General features: G+C 41.8%; 1 protein-coding gene across 1 annotated transcript in view; it reads left to right on the top strand.

Annotated features, from left to right (window-relative positions):
• Window positions 1–995: 995 nt before the first annotated feature.
• LOC138288251 (ADP-ribosylation factor-like protein 8B-A) overlaps window positions 996–19,839 on the top strand; it is a 146,907-nt gene continuing 128,063 nt past the window's right edge. Inside the window, exon 1 of the mRNA XM_069229645.1 lies at window positions 996–1,221. Coding sequence (XP_069085746.1) covers window positions 1,099–1,221 — 123 coding nt within the window. The 5' untranslated portion in view covers window positions 996–1,098. The remainder of the gene's footprint in view (window positions 1,222–19,839) is intronic.

The following is a 19,839-nucleotide window of genomic DNA, read 5'->3' on the forward strand; positions in this document are numbered from 1 at the left end:
TTGCCAGAATAGACCTAGCAGAATTTTTACATGAAAACACTTAAACCTCTTAATAACAGTATCCCTTGTTACAAGTTGCAGAACACAAAACATTGTAGTTGCCGGAATACCAAACCTGGCAAATACAGAACTACAGCTGTATTTACTGGGTTTGGCTACTTCCTCCATGACGTGGGTCTCGTAATGGGTCCTGGACTTTCAATGTTTTTTTTTTAACTGCATTAAAAGAGTATTTGGGAAATCCAGCAGATGTTTTTATTTAAGTGTGCTATAAAATGTCTTCTTTCACGCTCTCTTGTACCCCAGCAATAGTGTCAATTGTAAATAGTTACAAAATGTCTTTCCTTTTGAGCAAGGAAAAGTAAATATTATGTATTAAAACATGTCAGCAACTGGCCAAAACATTTTGTCTGACTGTCTTTGAAAAGAGCAACTGTTGCAAATGAAACACGCAAATGCATCTTTACTGATAGTCTTCAACATTAATGTTAATGTTATGTTATGTGGGGGTGGATGGTGGATGGTGCGCTGAAGCACTTCCCACTGCCTAGTTTAGTTCAGCTGACACTGCATCCAACCCGAAAACACGCATCCCTCTCTCGAAATAGTCTCATCCCCCATGGGACAAAACAATTGAACCTCCAAAATCACTCGATATCGTCTGCCGGGGAAATCTAACAGTAAATGGGGGTTACAGCGAAAAATCCAGCTATTATCTTCTTCACAACGTCACAGTTAAAACGGTACTCGGTGAAACGCACTTGCCGGAATGCCTTACTTCCGTAGTGCTCGGAAGAGGAGTGGCGTTTCGAGGGTAGTTAGACCAATGGAGGGCACGCCTTTAGGAATCAATCATAGTAAACCACTGATAGTTTCCAACAGTACCCCGGAAGCATAATAACAGTATCCCTGGGGCACTGAGCCCTGTCTGTACCCCGGGGGCGCCAGAAGGAGTTAAAGTCCGCTCTCTGTCGCGTCTCGAGTTGTTGTCTTGTGACGTGGGGTGGTCATATGACATTTGCTGCCTGAGCGGCGCTTCCCTGTAGCCCCTATTCTGCTCGAGCTTTGCGGGTGCTTCCCGTCCCTTCCACCGCTGACATGCTGACCCTCATCAATAAACTGTTGGACTGGTTCAAGTCTCTATTCTGGAAGGAGGAGATGGAGCTTACGCTGGTGGGGCTTCAGTACAGCGGCAAGACCACCTTCGTCAACGTGATTGCGGTAATTTAAGGCAGGATCGCTGCCACCATGATACAGCACAGTTATATTCACCTCCTGTGTTACCGTTTAGACGCCCTCACTTTTCTTCCGTGTGTCTCTGTAATGCAAGGTGGCAAGAAGAGGAACTCGTCCGCCCTTCCTGTGCTATATCTGATTTTATTTCACATTACTCTATGCCGTACATTCCGCCCATTCTGCTTTTTCTGTTCTACCTTTCACCTTGTTCCTGACATCTTACTCTTGTCACTTCACCCACCGCGCCTTCCACATGTATCCTGTTCCCATGCCCCCTTTCTCGAGATCTGTGCCTAGGTAACTCAAATAGTTCATTTTCTTTTGTCGCACTCTGGTACGTGAGCTCTAAATTTCTCCACTTCCCTCCCAGTTTTCTACCTACATATGTTATTGTTCTTTTTGCCAACTCTAGCCATTTACATTGTTCCAGCGTGCCCAGCATTCTCCCGCCTCCATTTCATTCCTCAACTCGTTATTCTACTTTCTTTCATTCTTCTCCCACCAAACATTTCACCCAAGTTATCTTGGGTAACCCTTGTCCTTTCCCCCAGGATCGGAGTAGAATGCTCCAGTATCCGGGCCTCGATGGTAGTATTTACCATCCCGCTCTTCTGATACTGCTCCCTGTTCCTGTTGCTCTTGACCGTGTATTTACTTGTTTAGAAAGTTTTATGACTCTTTTTTTGGTAATTTGTCCATTCTTGGGTGATTTCCATATCCACCAACATATTCTACAAGCGCACCCTTTTCCGTAATTAGTTATGTGGTGAATGAAAGCCTAATATCTAACAAATAAGGCTAACTATTAATGTAGTGTTAATCACGATAGTAAAAGAAAACATCATGTTGTGTCTCTGTCGACCGCGTGAATCTTGGGAACGAGTTTTCGAGGTTTGTCCTGCTACTCCCCAAATCAGAGAAGCCTTCTTCCTGTCACGAGACTAGGAGTAGCATCTTGAAATTTAGTGTTATTTTTTTCCTTCAGGCCTCTGGGTATTGCGACAGATTGTCTGGGAGGAAAGTAGAAGTGTGAGAGATGCACTTTTCAAGTTTCGTCTGTTTTGAAAACGAGGACAGCAGTTCCCCCCAGGCTTTGACATATTGCAAAGTTATTGCTTATGTTGCAATGACACATTGTATGCTGCAGACAATAGTGATGTGCATTACTGTTGCTACTTAACTATTGTTTTTCCTTTGTTGTTGCCAGTGGAAGACACAGTAGAACTTGATAGAAAAAAAGAATACCTAAACTTGAGAGTGTAAAGGCATGGTCAGTGAAATATTAGAATATTTGGCTATTTCTAATCATCAAACATGAAACGCTTCCTTAAACGGAACACCTTTTTTATTCCGTTGCCACTCTTCATGTACATCTTTGTTTTTTAGTTTATTTTTTTAACTTGTATTCTTTTAATATGCCATGAGAATTTTTAAAAACTCATAACCTGGGGGACCCTTACCACTAACCTCATTACATTTGTGCTCATCGGTGCATTGTAGAGTTTGTTTTCTAATCAAACCTAGAAAGGTGTCTATTTTACTTGTTGGGTCGGTTAGAAGTTGACGAATGTTAGTCTGAAGCCTGGATTTCCTGTCAAATACAATCTGATGAACTTGATGTTGCTTATCAGATTAAATTTCTTCTACTTCCCTTCTATCCGAGATTAATTCATTTTGTCTTTAAAATGCATTGCTCGATTGATACCTTTACATTCTTTGTTATGGAGGAAGTGGGGGGAGGAAGTGCCTCTTGTTATATTAACCTTTTAAACGTAAAGCATTTCCCCCCCCCCCCTTAGGTTGTTAGCAAAGACGTGTGTGTGTGTATACACACACACGCACCTATAACTTGCACTGCTAGCACCAGTTTAGTTCTAGTTAGTTCTGACTTCCCATAGGAAGTGCATTTTTTTGTTTCTTTAACCCCTTCGCTGCCAGGCCTTTTCCCCCCTCAGGTGCCAAGCCTTTTTTTGGCTATTTAGGGCAGTTTGCGCATAGGCCTTCATAACGTTTTGTCCACATAAGCTACCCACGCAAAATTTGCGTCCTTTTTTTCCAACATCCTAGGGATTGTAGAGGTACCCAGAGTTTGAGGGTTTCCCTGGAGGAGACCAAGAAATTAGCTGAAATACAACGAAAATGTTTAAAAAAAAAATAAATAAAAAAAATGGGACAAAGGGTTGCCAAAGAAGGTTTGTGTTTTTTCCCTGAAAATGGCATCAACAAAGGCTTTGCAATGCTAAATCACCATCATCCAGCTTTCAGGAACAGACAGACTTGAATCCGAAAACCACATTTTTCAACACAATTTTGGCATTTTACTCGGACAGAACTCATTTGTACTTTTTTTGTGCTTTTTAGCCTCCTTCCACTTAGTGACAGAAATGGGTGTGAAACCAATGCTAGACCCCGGACAACTAAATGTTTCTGAAAAGTAGAAAAAATTCTGAATTCAGGAAGGAGTCATTTGTGTAGATCCTACAAGGTTTTCCTTCAGAAAATAACAGCTGAAATAAAAAAAAAAAAAAGCTATTGAAATTGAGGTTAAAAAAAACGTCAGTTTCTCTCTGCATTTTACTCTGTAACGTTTTCCTGCAATGTCAGATTTTCAAAATCAGTATACCGTTACGTCTGCTGGACTCTTCTGGTTGTTGAGATATATAAGGCTTGTAGGTTCATCAAGACCCCTAGGTAGCAAGAGGCAATAAAGGAGCTGCACCTTGCAATGGGTTTTCCTTGTATACAGCATATCATTTGCTGAAACTTAAAGAGTGAAAAATAGGTATCAAGGAAACCTTTGTATTTCCAAAATGGGCTCAAGATACGTGTGTTGAGAAGCACTGGTTATTTGCACATCTCTGAATTCAAGGTCCCCATACTAGCATGTGAATTACAGGGCATTTCTCATATAGTCATCTTTTTTTTTTTATACACTGTCTTACATTTGGAAGGAAAAAATGTAGAGAAAGACAAGGGGCAATAACACTTGTTCTGCTATTCTGTGTCCCCCCCCCTCCAAGTCTCCCCATAAAAATAGTACCTCATATGTGTGGGTAGGCCTAATGCCGGCGACAGGAAACGCAACATGGACACATCACGTTTCTACATTGAAATCTGATGTGTTTTGTGGAAAGTGCCTAGCTGTGGATTTTGTCTTTTAGGGAAACCTAGCAAACTTATACATTTGTGAAAACTAGACACATAGAGGAATTCCGAATGGGGTGACTTGTGGGGCTCTCACCAGGCTCTGTTACATAGAATCCTTTGCAAACCTCAAAATTTGGCAGAAAAACACCTTTTTCTCACATTTCGGTGACAGAAAGTTCTAGAATCTGAGAGGAGCCACAAATTTTCTTCCACCCAGCATTCCTCCAAGTCTTCCAATAAAAATGGTACCTCACTTGTGTGGGTAGGCCTAGTGCCAGCAACAGGAAATGCCCCAAAACACAACATGGACACTTGTTTTTTTGCAAAGTGGGGCAGAATTTTTATAGCTGTGACAATGCTCGGTGGTACGAATTTTGTGGATACCTGTAGATTCCAGAAGGTTCCATCACAATGTGGGGAAACTGTGTGATTTCAAGCAAAGTTGGAGATGTGCAGGGCATTGTGGGTAAAAAAAAATGTTGCAGGGTACATGTGAAGCACACCACTCGTAGATGTTTCTGCATGGCAGCGTCCCAAAGTGCAGTCCTCACCATTTGAAGTGGGACGATTGTGAGAGTTAGACAAGCTCTCATGGCCCAAATGTAACACCAAAAACCAAAATAATCAAATGTCCTCTTGCTTGCCTTGGGATAAGAAGTTTTAGTGTGCGGGGGGCGAGCTGAAAGACTGTTACCCCCTTCAGTTGGGGTGGCAGCATAACCATGCCCATACTGGTTGGTAGCCACCACCCCACTATTTTTTTTTTTTTAATTCCCTGGCATCTAGTAGGCTTTCTGCTCCCGGAAAGTGGATCGTGGTAATATCCCCTTTTGCCCACTGGTGGCTAGAACAACTTTGTCCCCATTCATTTGGGGTCAGGGTATGGCCATACCACCACCCTCTTCGTTCGTTCTTCTTTTTGGATTTTTAAAAAAAAATAATTTCTTCCCTGGTGCCTGGTGGGCTTTCTGCCCCCCTTTGAGGGCAGATGGGCCTTATGAAAATAGGCAAATCTGCCCCAAAGGGGCAGAAATTGCCTAAAATGGCCCCTAAAAAATTGGAGAGACCCTTGCCTAAGGGGTCGCTACTGTTGTGTGAAATTGGTTAAAAAAAAAAAAAATCCCTGGTGCCCAGTGGTTTCTGCCCCCTCAGGGGGCAGATTGGCCTAAGGAAAATAGGCCAATCTACCTCCAAGGTGAGCAGAAATGGCCTGAAATAAAATTGGCCCCCAGGGGAGCGACCCTTGCCTAAGGGGTTACTTCCCTTGTGTGAAATTGTCAAAACAAAATCCCTGGGGTCCAGTGGTTTCAGCCTCATTAAAATAGGTTGATCTGCCCCAAGGGAGGCATAAATGACCTAAAATAAACTTGCCCCCCACGGGAGCGACCCTTGCATAAGGGGTCGCTCCTCTTCCTGAAATTGTAAAAAAAAAAATCCTTGAGTATCGTGGTTTCTGCCTCCCTTGGGGGCAGATTGGCCTAATAAAAATAGGTTGATCTGCCCCCAAGGAGGGGCAGAAATGTCCTAAAGACAATACCCCCCCCCCCAGGGAATCAACCCTTGCCTAAGGGGTCGCTCCTCGCCTCTAAAAAATAAAGCAAACAAAAATAAATGATCCCTGGTGTCTAGAGGTTTCTGCCACCCTTTCCTGGAGCAGAGCAGCCTAATTACAATAGGCCGATCACCCCCAGTGGGGGCAGAAAAGGCCTTAAAAAATGCCCCCCCCAGGGGACTGACCCTTGCCAAAGGGGGTCACTCCCCTATATTGTTTATTTCTTATGACACAAAATCCCTGGTGTCTAGTGGGCATTTCTGCAGCCCGATTGCTTCACGATCGTGATGCAGAAATGCTCAGGGAGACATCAAAGGAAAGGAAAAGCCTTTCTTTTCCTTTGATGCCTCTCCCGCCCCCAGCACGTGATTGGAATTGGCGACCTCTGATTAGTTCAGCGCACAGCTGCATGCTGATGTCATCAGATGTCACAGGGAGAGGGGGGGGGAGGGGGAGTGATTACCCTTCCAGCCCTGCATTGCAAGCGTTTGGGGGGAGGCCCGACGGGGGGGAGCGCTAGCGTTCCCCTCCCCCCCCCCCAAGGGCCTCTACCAGGACGTAACGATTATGTCCATGGCGCCTCAGGGCCGCAGCCAAGGATGTAACCGTTATGTCCTTGTTGGTCAGGGGGTTAATAACTGTGGCTCTGTTAGATGAATCTGTACTAAACATTCCAGAAAAACTTCACTCTCTTTGGCTTTTTCCTGGAAAGTTTCACACTGATGGGTCAAGCGTGGGGTAGGAAAAAGGAGGGCGGGGCATAACATGGATATGCCATGTTAATTCCCATAGGAAGCTTTGCTGTGAGATACAGAAAAAATCGCAACACACAAAGAGATGATGGACGGAGTGCTGAAACGTTTCAACACTCACCCCCAGTCACAGATCTGGGTTAAATCCATTGTTCTTTTGCTCACCATGCACCCCAGTTTTGGACCCAGCAATAGGCAAATCGGTCTTGAACTTGCTCCCCATGGCAACAGTCCAACCCAGATCTGTAACTGGGGGCACATGTTTGGAAAGCTTCAGCATGTTTCAAAAGCATCATCCTTTTGTGTTGCTAAAGATACTGAAAAAAAAGCCTGATCAAAATAACTCCAGATCTGGCACAGAGTTAGAACTTTATTAATAAAGTTTGCTTTTCAGTGTTTGGTATATATCCATTCAGTAGGTTTTGAGAAATTTTGTGTTTAAAAGTGTTTTTAAGGATCATCAAGGGGTTACTCTCCTAGCAAGTTAGTGATATCTGGACAGCTATGTAACACAGCTCTCCTGTGATACAGAACAGAAACCCTATTTTCTGTAGGCAGCTAATTTTATACTTTTGGGTGACCTCCATCGTCCTCTTGACCAGGTCTATGCTTCTCCCTCTTGATGCTTAATTAGGAACTTAATGTCTCTCTCTAGCTGTCTTTCCAGTGCTACCCACTCATATAGATGTGCATCCGTTAGCTCCTCTATGTTCCAACACAGCACTCGTGACACTTATTTCACTCGAATTGCTGTCTTGGATGGACCATTTTGTGGAGCTTTTCTGTTAACATATGTCACAGGCCCATAATGCCCAGGACCACGTCCAAGCAAATTCAGAAATGGCGAAAATACTCCTTTGAGAAGATGGTGACTGCTGTAGCCACAACCTCTCCTGTGTTAACAGAAGAGATTTCCAGTACTGCATCTTACTTCAAAGCCTGAACAAGAAATGACTTGGATTAAGTCGTACTTCTGAAAACTTTTCAGAGACTCTGGAAGACCCCTTCCTCTTCCTGGGTTATGATGAAGTTTTCACAAACAAATTGCTTTGTAAACAGAGTGCATATGGCACACCCATTACTTATCCATGAGCCATGATGACTGTGAGACAGCTATCAGTGATTAACATTAAAAATGCCTGCCAACGTTGTGCCACTAAAATAGCCACTGCCGGCAACTCGGCTAGGGAAATGTTTAAGATTATAAAATGTTTTTCTTATTCTACTGCATGTGCTCAACTAACCCCCAGTATTGCAGATAAAATCAACAAAATATGTGGCTTTCAAATCTTTCTGTCTTCTGCTTTGGAAAGCTGTGATAATCTTGCTCAGACTGTGAATGGTTCCTCACTTGGGGCCTTCCAACAACTAGCAAAGTCAGAAATTGAAACAGCTTTACTCTCCATCAAATCTGGCTCCCCGGTTGGCCCTTGTCTCTTCAGAGTCTTTGCTCAATTACCTTATCCTTCTGTCCATCATCTTGCGTCATTGCAGAGTGTTTCTATATAATCTTCCACAGTCCCAGCCAACTGAAAACATGAACACATGACCACTTAGCTCAAAAAAGCCTCAGAAGCTCTCAATTTTGCAAACTATTGCATTTCTCAGTTCTCCTGTTTTTAGAAAAGATGATTAAGCATCAGCTCTTTAACAATCTCAAGTCTAAATCTTTTCTCGTCCCTCTCAATTTGGGTTTTGTGCTAACCACAGCACTAGGCTAGCTCTGGTGGCTGCACTGACAATCTCCTAACAATTATGGATCAAATCTGCCTGGCTTCCTTGTTGATCCTGTGTTTGTCAGCTGCTTTTAACAGTGTTGCGCTCTATCCTTGTAGAACGACTTCAGGGAACAGGAATTGATCAGTCTGCTTTGAAATGCCTAGGGAAATTTCTCTCAGACAGAACCCAGTCGGTCTGCTATTCCTCTTTCATCTCACCGATATATCACTGAAATGAAGTGTTCACAAAGATCTGCCCTGAGCTCCACTCTGTTTAATATTTGTATGCATCTATTGACAATTTAATGTAATCTTTTGGCTTTGATGATGATCCCCACCTTTAACGATCCTTCAGTCATGAAACCAATTTTCAGGCATTGTGTGCAGTCTTTTTATGTGTGAACTCTAGCTGTTGGAAACTAAATTTGAATAAGACCAGGGTGCTTGCGCAGGGTAAACAGCGCACCTTGTGCTCCAGAGAGTGGTGGCCTACTACTTTAGGTACAGCACCTATCCCGGTCTCTTTTGTGAGAAATTTCGAGGTCATTCTAGATAACTATCTGTCTATGACACAGCATGCTCTTCTCATCATCCTTATTCTATATCTTAAAAACGGTCCGTAATGCTTTGAGTGCCCTTCCGCTGGATTGTTGCACATCTATCATTTGTGTGCTCAAAATCTATGGGCTGGACTAGGACAACTGTTTATTTCTGGGCACATCTCTGGATGTTCTGGCACAACTACAAAGAGTACAGAATGCAGCTGTAAGATTAATCCTTGACCTATCCTGTCCCGTTTACTTCTCCCCATTTATATGTGATCTCAGATTGGTGGCTCTCAGCAAAATTGCTATCTTCAAAACTTTGTTTTACTCCCAAATCTCTATCTGGCAGAGAACCCAAATATTTTCTAGGCAGTATCCAGGCCTATGCATCCAGAAGTCTCGTACACATATCCAATACAGGACTGATGTAGAGATCATACAATCTTCTAGCTAGCCCTTAAGAAATGAAACAACCGTGCCTCACCAATTTAATGCAAAACAGACTTTTAACAGCTAAAACAAAATAACAAAAAAAACTAATGACCTGGCTTTTTTCCTCACCTTAATTTCATAACACAACCCTCTCACATACTGTCTAGTGCCAGGACACTCTTTCCTGCATTTTACACGTTTATTTAAAATGACATACCATAACATCATTTAACATATCTTTCTCTCTCCATTCCAGTCAGTATTAAGGATGAGTGTCGTAAAAATTTGTAATAGTATTTTAGGCGTAACTACAAAACGTAAACGATATTGAGAAATGGATGACTTGGTGTGAAAAGAAAATCACTGTTCAGAAGATGGCAAAGTATGGTATTTAACTGAACATAATAAAATGCCAATAATTTGTTATGAGATTGAAGGAATATCTGGTTAAAAGACTTTAAGTGGTTATGATTATCTATGACATCACCTAGCAGTGGTTGAAAACTTAATAATAGTGAATTATTTGAAATCTTATATGCTGGGAATTCTGAGTTGTTGCAAAAGTCTGCATACTTAGCGTATATAGAGATCTTAAGTGATTAACGTGTATACCACCATACTCTGGCTGTGTTCGGAATAGTCTTTAGCCTATTTTTCTTTTAAAGAAAATATTTATGGGAATACTACTTTACTAAATCATTTGAAGGTAAAGATAAACAAAATCAGATGCAATTTCCCTGCTTCTATGCTGTTTGGAGCTAACATATGTTGAATTGATTGTCATCTAGCTGCCCAATAATATTTTATGAAAACCTAGTCTCTCTCTACGCCCCCTTGTTCTATTTTTCTGCATTAAGAACTTTAAAAAAAAAAGGGAAGATAACTTTGGTTGTTTCTATTTTCCCAGATAAAATGGGAAATATAAGATTCTAATTTACCGAAAAAGGAGTTAGGAACACAGAAGATAACGTGATGAAGTAAATAGAGTACTTTCTGCAATATTATTGTCTTTATAGAATTTACCTGACTGATCAGTGAGATAGACAGACAGGTTTTGATTACAATCTAACACTTGTTTTATCTTTTGCCCATCTCCAAAGGTAATTCAAGGGCAAAACATCTAACTTCTTGGGTACAATAACACCTAGATATTTATCCTTCTCCGAGTTAGAAGCTGCCCAATTATGTCGAATATTGACATTTCACTCTATAATTTAATGATTTGTTATAATCTTGTAACATGACATCGGAATCACGCTAAATTGGTTCAAGGAATGTACTACACAGGAGACTGAGTCCCACTCCCAGGTCAGCTCTAGAATTTCTTTGGCACATAACTTCATGTTACAATGGGCATCCCAAATGAGGAAGCTAATGGTTGAATTGATTTCATATCTTTATATCTGAAAGCTTAATAAATGAGTCAAAAAGTAAGGATGAAAGAGGGCATCTCTTCCCCATCCCTCTCAGAATAGAAATATAATGACATATTTTCATTCACTGCAATTTATTAGTGTTGGAAAATGGGTCATTGGTAAGGGCAGGTAGGTACCTACACTTAGCAATAGGCCACTAACCTCCACTTGGGTCCAGTTAGTTCTCAGTAAATTAACCCATCTCAACCCTTGGTAGTTTGGCAACGAGTGTCAAGGCTTAACTTAGGAGACAGAGTGTAAAGCATTCAAATATCACAAAACAGTAATTAAATAAAACACAGGAAACAGTTTAAAAATCCAAAACCAATTTATAAAAATAGATTATATTTTTATCTTTAAAATGACACAAAAACGAATAAAATCGGATAAGGTGAACCGGAGATATGAATTTTTAAAGAATTATTGTTTTTTTTAGCGCCTAGAAACAAAAAGCGCCAATCGGGTCATCTGGTTGCACCTTGACCGGGGCAAAGTCAAAGTTTAAGGCCGACCGCGATGGAGCCGTGCTCGGCTACAGGCCGCGGGAGGCCTCTGTTAAAAAGTTTACCTTCACACTTAGTCTCTTTTTCGAAGATTTTCTTCAGTGGGACGAACCTGCCAGTCCAATCCGACCTCCTGGAGCCCTTCTCCAGATACGTGTCACGGGAATCCTCGGTGGAGATTTTTACCTTCGGACTTAGTCGTTTTTTCGAGGTGAAAATCCTTTGACCGGGGTAAATCTGGATCTTGAGCCGACGTCCCTGGAGCCCTCCTCGGATACGCTGGCTGGGAGGTCCCGGTCAACTTTTTACCTTCGGACTTAGTCTCTTTTTCGGAGATTTTCTTTTCCGGGACGAACCAGCAAATCAGGCCGGGTCGCGGTTGAGGCAAGCCGGCTAGAGTTGCTGCGGCTGGTCGGTCCCTCTATGGAGCTTTTCTTCAAACGTTCTCCAAACTTCTGGGGCTTCTCCCAGATGTCCCTTTTAGGTTCTTTTGAGGTCCACAGCTCACCCCAAGGGTCCAGAAGTTCTGAGATGGTCTTTGGGGGTGCGGACTACAACTCCCAGAATGCACCTGGTACAAACTCCTTTTTGGCCACTGGACAGTGGTCAGCTGGTCGCTTTCTTCAGGAGTTGGTGCAGGGGACTCTGGTTAGCAATTTTTCACCTGTAGCAAACAGGGGGTCCCTCCTTGAACAAGTTGAAGCCAGGCAAAGTCCTTCTTGTGGTGAAGCCCAAGCGTGAAGCTGGTGCAGTCCTTCTGAGTGCGGGTTCCAGGTGCAGGCCAGGGGTCCAGCAGGGCAGCCCTTCTTCTCCTTTGGTTCTTCCTTGTTGGATGTGGTAGGGAACTGAGGTGTGGGTGCAGGTCTGCCAGTTTTATCCTTGCTCCTGGGTGAAAAGCAGGGGGGTCCTGGTTCTCCAGTCAGGTGCAGGGTCCTTCCCCCTGTGATGACCACTTCCTGGGAAGTGTGGCAAAAATCAATCCCAGGAGGCAACATTCTCCAAAAATCCATCATGGCTGAATCTGATTTTAGGAGGTTACATCTGGCTGAGCCCACCCACTGGTGTGGCTAAAAATCATAAACACACCCCTCTCCTGCCCTCTCCTAATCTAATCAAGGGGGCACCTAGTTGTCTGGTGTTGCAGCATGTGGGGATGTTGCTGGTTGCTCCAAATGTCCTTCTCTGCCTTTGAAGACCAGTTTGGCAACCCTCCCCCTTCCTGCCTCACCATCTGCTGAGAGGAGATTCCCTCCCACAGGCACATTCCTTTGTGTGAAGCCGGCCACTTCACACCTCATCAAGGCAGCCTGGCCAGGCTGCTAGAGGCTGGCCAATCAGAGCACAGCAGCAAAAACAATGCCGGGCTGAAATTGGCAACTTTTCAGGTAAAGTTTAAAACTCTTTACCTGAACTAGTTATATTAAATCCAACAACTGGAAGTCGTGGGATTTATTATAACAATTAATTTGATACAAAACTCTTGGTATCCATCATTTAAGGGGACTTTAAAAATTAAAATAAAGTCTCCCCATTCTAGCCTATGAAGGCCATTTACTACAATGAGGCAAAAATGAATTTGGCTGTTTTTGCCTCACCAGGGCTTATAAAACTATTTTTATAAGGTCCCTGCTTATAGTTACGTGGCACCCAGCCCTAGGGGCACATATGGCACACCTTAGGGGTGACTTGTATGTAAAAATAAGGTAGGTTAAGACTTTGTAACTACTTTTAATTTCAAAGTCGAATGTGTATATAACTTTAATTTAAAGCAGCCAGCAAGGCAGGCCTGCCTTTAAAATGACAGTGGGCACCTCAGCAGTGCACCTATGGGTGCACTACCTATGCTGTGGTCCCTAAACCTACATGCCCTACCATATACTAGGGACTTATAGGTAGGCTAACTTAGCCAATTATAATTAGCCTAATTTGCATATTGATTTTACACAGAGCACAGGCCCTGGGACTGGTTAGCAGTACCCAGGGCACCATCAGAGTCAGGAAAACACCAGCAAAAAGTGAAAAATGGGGACAAAAAGTTAGGGGCCTCTGCAATCAGCCCTGTTTTCTCACAATTAGTCATTGTGCCATGCTACAGTGCTCAAATAATAGCAACTGAGTAGAACTGTTCTAAAATAGCTCACAGACATGACCAGTAGACCCCAGCGGGATGCTTTCTGGCAACTTTCAAGTCTGTCAAGGGAGTGGGGGAGAGATATAGAGGTTGCCCAATCCACACACGTAATAGGCTCAGCTATATTTTTGTTTGTATCCACGCTCCGGTAAACCCTTGTTGGTCAAAATGCGTTTAGATGATTTAAAATGGCATGAATATGGGTTGCTAACAATTTCAAGCATATTTTATAGTCACAGCTTGGTAGGGAATTAGGGTAGTGTGCAGGACACAGAGTTCGGCCTTTCAGCATTGTAGCAGTAAGATATCATTGCTTCATGCCAAGATTTTTAAGTAGGTTGTTGTAGCAAACAGTCTTGGCAAACAGATGGAAATTTGCCTTTTCTGCATCGTCAACCATATTTTTTTGCCCTTTTGCCGAAATCTCTTTTTGCCACCCGTAGAACTCTATTCACTTGACAATTAGTACAGTGCTTGTGTTCCTTCTTTTAACATGATGAAATCGGTAAACACCTGATAGGTTTATTTCATTTGCTTATACGTGCCTAGTATATGGTACAAAGTGTACCCTATGCCTGTAAAATAAATGGATTGGTATTTAAAAGTGGCTCATGTAAAAGTTTAATGTTAAACATGTTCTCACAGTGAAAAAGCTCTGAAAGCTATTTTCACTGTAGCTGGGTTTATTGTTCCATAGGAAAGCATCGGAATGCTCCTTTTAGTTTAATACATTTTATCTCTGATTAGCAAACAGCTACAGAGTTAATTTTTTGGAATTTGTTAAGTATTTATTGCAAGCCCAATTTACTTACGGCTTCTGATTTGGAATACGTATTGTGGAATTATGACTTTTAGAAAGTTAGCTTTGGCCTGCCTGAACTCCCTGGAAGCTAACTCTGCATTTTGTTCTCTCACTACTGCCAGCCAGTAATTCTCACCTGTATAGTCATGAATGAAGTGTGATCTTGCACCCAGGAGCAAACAGTAGGCAGGCCTGAATGGGCAGAGGTGGCCCATCTGAACCTTACAGAATATCCTTGTGGGGCTGTGAGGATTCTTTTCTAAATTAAAGTGTCTGCTTAGGTTTTTCATATGATACTTTGGGCATACTTCAAAGAGGCCTCCCCTCTCACATCCATTTGTCACCCGTCACTTGGCAGGGCCCTTCTTTTTTCCTCCCAACCAGGGAGGCCCACAACGCACTTGGGCCTCTTTCACAATGAGCCTTTTTTGGCATTACTGTGTAGAAACATGCTGACAGGTCTGCGAGTTTATATGTAACATTTGAGGTTTCAGCTGAGGGACACTTCAAATGAAGGACACAAGATGCCAAAACAGTCAGTGTGTATTCACTATCTGTTTCTGAAACTCAGCTTTTTTTCTACTAGACTTCTGTCCCAGAGTTTGTTGTGGGTCCAAGACCTGCTGGATTACAGTGTTGAATGTGGGAGGGCAATAATGTTACAATATTACACTCCCCACACACACACACCCAGCCCTCAGAGCCCAAGTTGAGTGTGGCCAATGCTTTCAGCCATTTTGACAATTCCTAAAGTGTTAGGGATTAGCCCTGAGAACCTTTACCCCAACGGTTTGGGCATTCAAAGGGTCACTCCCACTCACTAGCTTGTGCCATACATAAACGATCATCTCCAGGCATCCACCTCACAACATGTAGAAGATCAGAAGATGACCTGGATCTGTTCTCCTTCTTGTACCCAGGAGAAAGAAGTGAACACCAGAGGTCATAAGGCTGACTTCCTGTACAAGCTACAGGGATACATCAAGCTGCAAGAGACATTTCCTGCATCTGGGCAACTGATCAGTGGCAACCGGACCTGCACTGGACTGTACTTGACACCTTGTGATTCTCTAAGTACCTCCATTGAGGTCTTGGTCGGCTTTAGAAGCATACTCCTATGGTGAATTGGGACTTAAAGGACTAAAGTCAGAAGGTAAAATCTCTTTTGTCCTGGACAACCCTGGTTGGTGTCTGACCCATGCTAAACTGGTTGGTGTATCTGATCAGTGCTTCATCCGAGTCAGCATCAAATTGTGCCTGTGTCCTGTTCTCAAGGGTGTGGAATTTATTAAAATATCTACTTGTCCATGGGGCAAGTTACTTCTTAAATCTACTTATCCTGTAAAAAAATCTACTTGTCTCTTTGGTGTCAGGTAGTGCGACGACACAAAATGGCAACAATCTCATTAGGTAAGAGTTCTGATAATAGCCTCTCTGATTATGTCAGGGCTACTACTATGGTAGGGCTTGAATACTTGCAATTTCAATCCCTACTATAGCAATATCCTCATTTTGCCACCTTCCCGCAGAGCTACATACTGGGGCTGGAGGAAGCAGTAAGCAATAGTTCCAGGGCTGGAATGCCTTTGAGTCGGCAAACCTACTAACTTGCATGTTTAAGGATTTCCACCAGCTCTCTTCTAATCTTTTCCCATAATTAGAAAGGTTGGAAATTTACTCCTGACAAAGGCAGAAGTAGAAGTTCTTCCAGGTTTGGAGGGGAAAAAAAAGAGGTTGGAGGGAAAGTGGACTTGTAAACGCTCACTAGATTTTCACATGAACAAATCTACACATGCATATTTAATTGTGCTAAAATACAGTTCACAAATATTTTCTAGGAGTACGATTTCCTGGTCTACTTCAGTAAGTTCTTGTGAATTCATGAAAGCCACTAATTCAAAGACATAGACCATGAATGTACTTCAGTGACATTCTTTAAGAATTGGGTCCCTAATTAGGTCTGGCGTTAACAAAGACATTTTGTCCCAGATTCAAGAAAAGTGGTGCTTCACATCTTAAAGTGCCACTTTTCTTGCGCCCCCCTAACGCTACTATTTAAGATACGGCGCACCATGGCGGAATTAGGTACAATAGTGGCAAACCTTTTATGCTATTGTGGCGCTTTGCTCCACTAGTGTCAAAACTTCTGATGCTAGTTGGAAAAATTGCAAGGAGGCCTATCGAATCCAAATGGTGCATCCTTTTAACGTGTGCTTTAAGCAGGCGTTAAAAATGACACCAAAAATGGCACAATTCAATTTTGTAGACTTCATTGTGCCATTTTTGCAGGTCTCCTTGTGCCAGAAAACCCCTTTGCATACATTATGAATGGCGCATGCATAACGTGGCACAAATGGTCACAAAGTGGCGCAGTGCATGCCTTGTGCCACTTTGTAGATATGGTGCAGCGTTTTTGGCAAACTAATGCACATTAACATCAGAAAAATGACGCTAATGTGGCAATAGATGGCGCAAGGCCATCCTTAAATTTGGGCCTTTGTTTTCAATAAACATCTATTTCACTATCTATTGGCTGGCTTTACAGTGAGTGATTGCCTTCTGCTGTTCCACAAGGAGCACATTGGCCCACAAAGTAGTTTTGTGCAGTGCCAGGAACCACTGTGGCAATCAGTGTCGTAATGAAACTGGAGGGGCCCCGCCTGCAAAGAATATGAAGGGCCCCTCCCTCCAGACTAACTCAGGGCAGGTGCTGTGCTGAGGGGGCCCCCTGGAAGGGGGCTGCTGGGCCTTTGTTACACCACTAGTGGCAATGTGTGCTTTTTGAGACCAAAAACTTTTTTTATTTTTTGCAAGTGTTTGTTATTATTTTATGGGCCGGGCAGCTCCCACAAAAATAGTGTTACAAAAGCCATGTCAAAACAAGACACGCATTGACAAATCCAAAAGAGACACAAAAAAAGAAAATGTCAGATTGGTTGGCTTTGCCAGTGCTTGTTTACTTTTATGCTTCTTATAATCTTGTTGAAAATGGTTACAGTGACTTTCCATTAGGAAATATTTTTGGAAATACTAGCATGCATCAACACATTTGACTACATGACGCTTCAAAGAAATAGCATCTTTCGTAGAAGCAAAACTTTTTTTTCCTGCTTGCATTTTTTTCAGAACATTGAATTTTAAAAACAAAAAAGCACTCTTGCTTACAAGCTGCTGCAAACATTTGCATCTAATCGGAGAGCATTTTGGGAGCATTATACTTAGTCTCATACTGTTAAACTTTTCAAACAAGTGTGTACACGTTTTTTTGTTGTTTTTTTTGTATTTTGTTTTTACTCTAGCCACTGCCAGTAGTGCAGTGTGTCCTTAAAATGTTTATTCACAGCGCTCACCCTAATAATAAAGGCTTTTAATTAATGAACCATAAATACAAGTTTGAACCGCATTAACTTTTGGACACACATATCACCTCAACTGCAGACAATTCCCTTCTCTGTAAACTGGCAGCCAAAGGGTTTGTGCTGCAGGGGGTTGGGCCCTACTAGTCCCAAGGACAAAATAAACATGAAAACTTGTTGCCCTCGAACCCAAACAATATGTCCTGGGCGTCGGGCGATAGGAATTCCACCACCCTGTGTTCTACCATAACCATTGACTGTCATGAGCAGTTTGTGTTTTTTTCTGCTGTTTCCAATTAAAACGTAAAAAAAAAAAAATATATCATGTTTTGCTCCTTTTATAATTTGTTTTGAAATTCTTATTGCTTTGCCTCACAACCTTATTACTGTTTATGTACTGCATACATACTTTACACAGAGCCTGTAAGGTAATCTAGTGTGGGCTGCACTATAAGCTACAAGGGGATGAACTCAAGTTTATTTAGCGGCTTTAGTGGTTCACCCTCACAAGGGTTGAGATTATTACTTAACGGGGGGGGTAGCTACCCCCTCTGCTAATTATTAATTTTTTTACATAAACCATGAGGAAACAATGGCTGATTTGGCTTAAAAATAAGTGGGACTCTGGGTCTGAGACTTTACGCTTTTTTTTTACAGACAATATTATTGATATCCACTTTTAGTTTTCCATTGGTTCTTGAAGGTTATTAACCGTTTCAGAGAATATCTCTTTGGGGATTTCAGAGGTCTAAGTAATATCGTTGGAACGCCTCCTTAATCTTGTCCCGGGATTGACAGTTTATACTACCAGAGTACATAAGGGTGACCTGTTGATTTCTTTTTCTTTTTTTTTTTAAATCTTATTTTGCCCTGCTAACATGTTACCACTCTTTTTCAGTAACCTCTTATAAATCTGCATTCTTCCTCATCAGCCTCTGAAGTTAAGTTTAATGTAACAATCTCTTAAACTTGACTTTGGCTGCTTTCATACCATTTGTGTATATATCTTACATTCTTGGGTCAGTATCTTTTACCAGCAGCTTTTGTTGATTTTAGGCTTTGCTCAGTTAGAAATCATGCATCATTTTCCTGCTTTTTCTTTGTTCTTTATGCATGAAACATTTATTATACACCCTCCTAAATGTTTTTAAAGCATGTCAAATCATAAAGAATTGGGCTTTACTACTCTTTAATCGAATACTTTCTTCTGTCTTTAATTTTAGATGACAATGGAATTCTTAATCCTGTAGAAGAGAGTAATCAAAAGACCAAGAGTTGGTAGGGAAAACCACCTGCCCACATTTCAGTTTCAAAGCAATTATTGCACAGTCTCACCAGTCACTTGAATATGGACACATCCAACTATTGATTGTTTGATTCCCTAGGAATTAAGAAGTCGTTGAATGTAGGAGAGGACTGAAATTAAAAAAAAAAAATACAAATTGTAACTAGGACTGAGAAGGATGGTAATTCAGTAAAAAAGAAAGTGGTTTATTAGTTTGTGTGGAAATTCTTAATTTCTTTTTAGGTAGTTTTAGGAAATATGTTTTTTTTTTCTCCTCGTTGAGTGTCTATCCAGTTAACTGGCAGTGACAGTCCAGTCACTTCCAGTTATGATTGATTTCTTCGTAGAAAACAGCTCATTTTCCAGCTGAATTGCTGAAGGAGGATAGTCTTTATTTGGGCCTAAAAGACTGGTTGCTGTTCAGATTTTATTCTGAATGTTTTTCTCAGTAATCAGCTATAACACCCTGAATGGCCAAATTTCAGTTTCCTCTAACCAAGACTTCAATATCTCTTATTGTTGATACTTACTGAAGGCAGATACTATTGAATCCCAAGGAGTTCTTTACTTTTTTATTTGATTGCAAATTTATTATGTGTATTGTAAAGCAATTTCAGCATTAGTGTCACTGAAAGACTGTAAATCTTTCTACTGTGTAATAGGCCATTAACATTCCAATAAACTACCTTAAATTTTTACCCACTCATTACCCCAAGACGAGTTACCTTTTACAAAAATAACTATCTGTTTTTCACCAGTCCCCCCATAGCTACGTTGACCTTGGTGCCTTCTAACTATAGTGACCTTACCTCCGTAGTCCCATACCCCTCCCCAGTCAAACCCCAAAATGCTTCTTTGAGCTGCAATAAAAATAAAGGGGCAACTTGTGATTGCAAGAGCGAGCCGCAATCATATTGCATAATCTGTGATGTCACATTTCCTAGTACAGTTCCTTTTTGTTATTC

This window comes from Pleurodeles waltl, chromosome 4_1 (assembly GCF_031143425.1).
Source record: "Pleurodeles waltl isolate 20211129_DDA chromosome 4_1, aPleWal1.hap1.20221129, whole genome shotgun sequence".
In the NCBI taxonomy this organism is placed as follows: Eukaryota; Metazoa; Chordata; class Amphibia; order Caudata; family Salamandridae; genus Pleurodeles; species Pleurodeles waltl.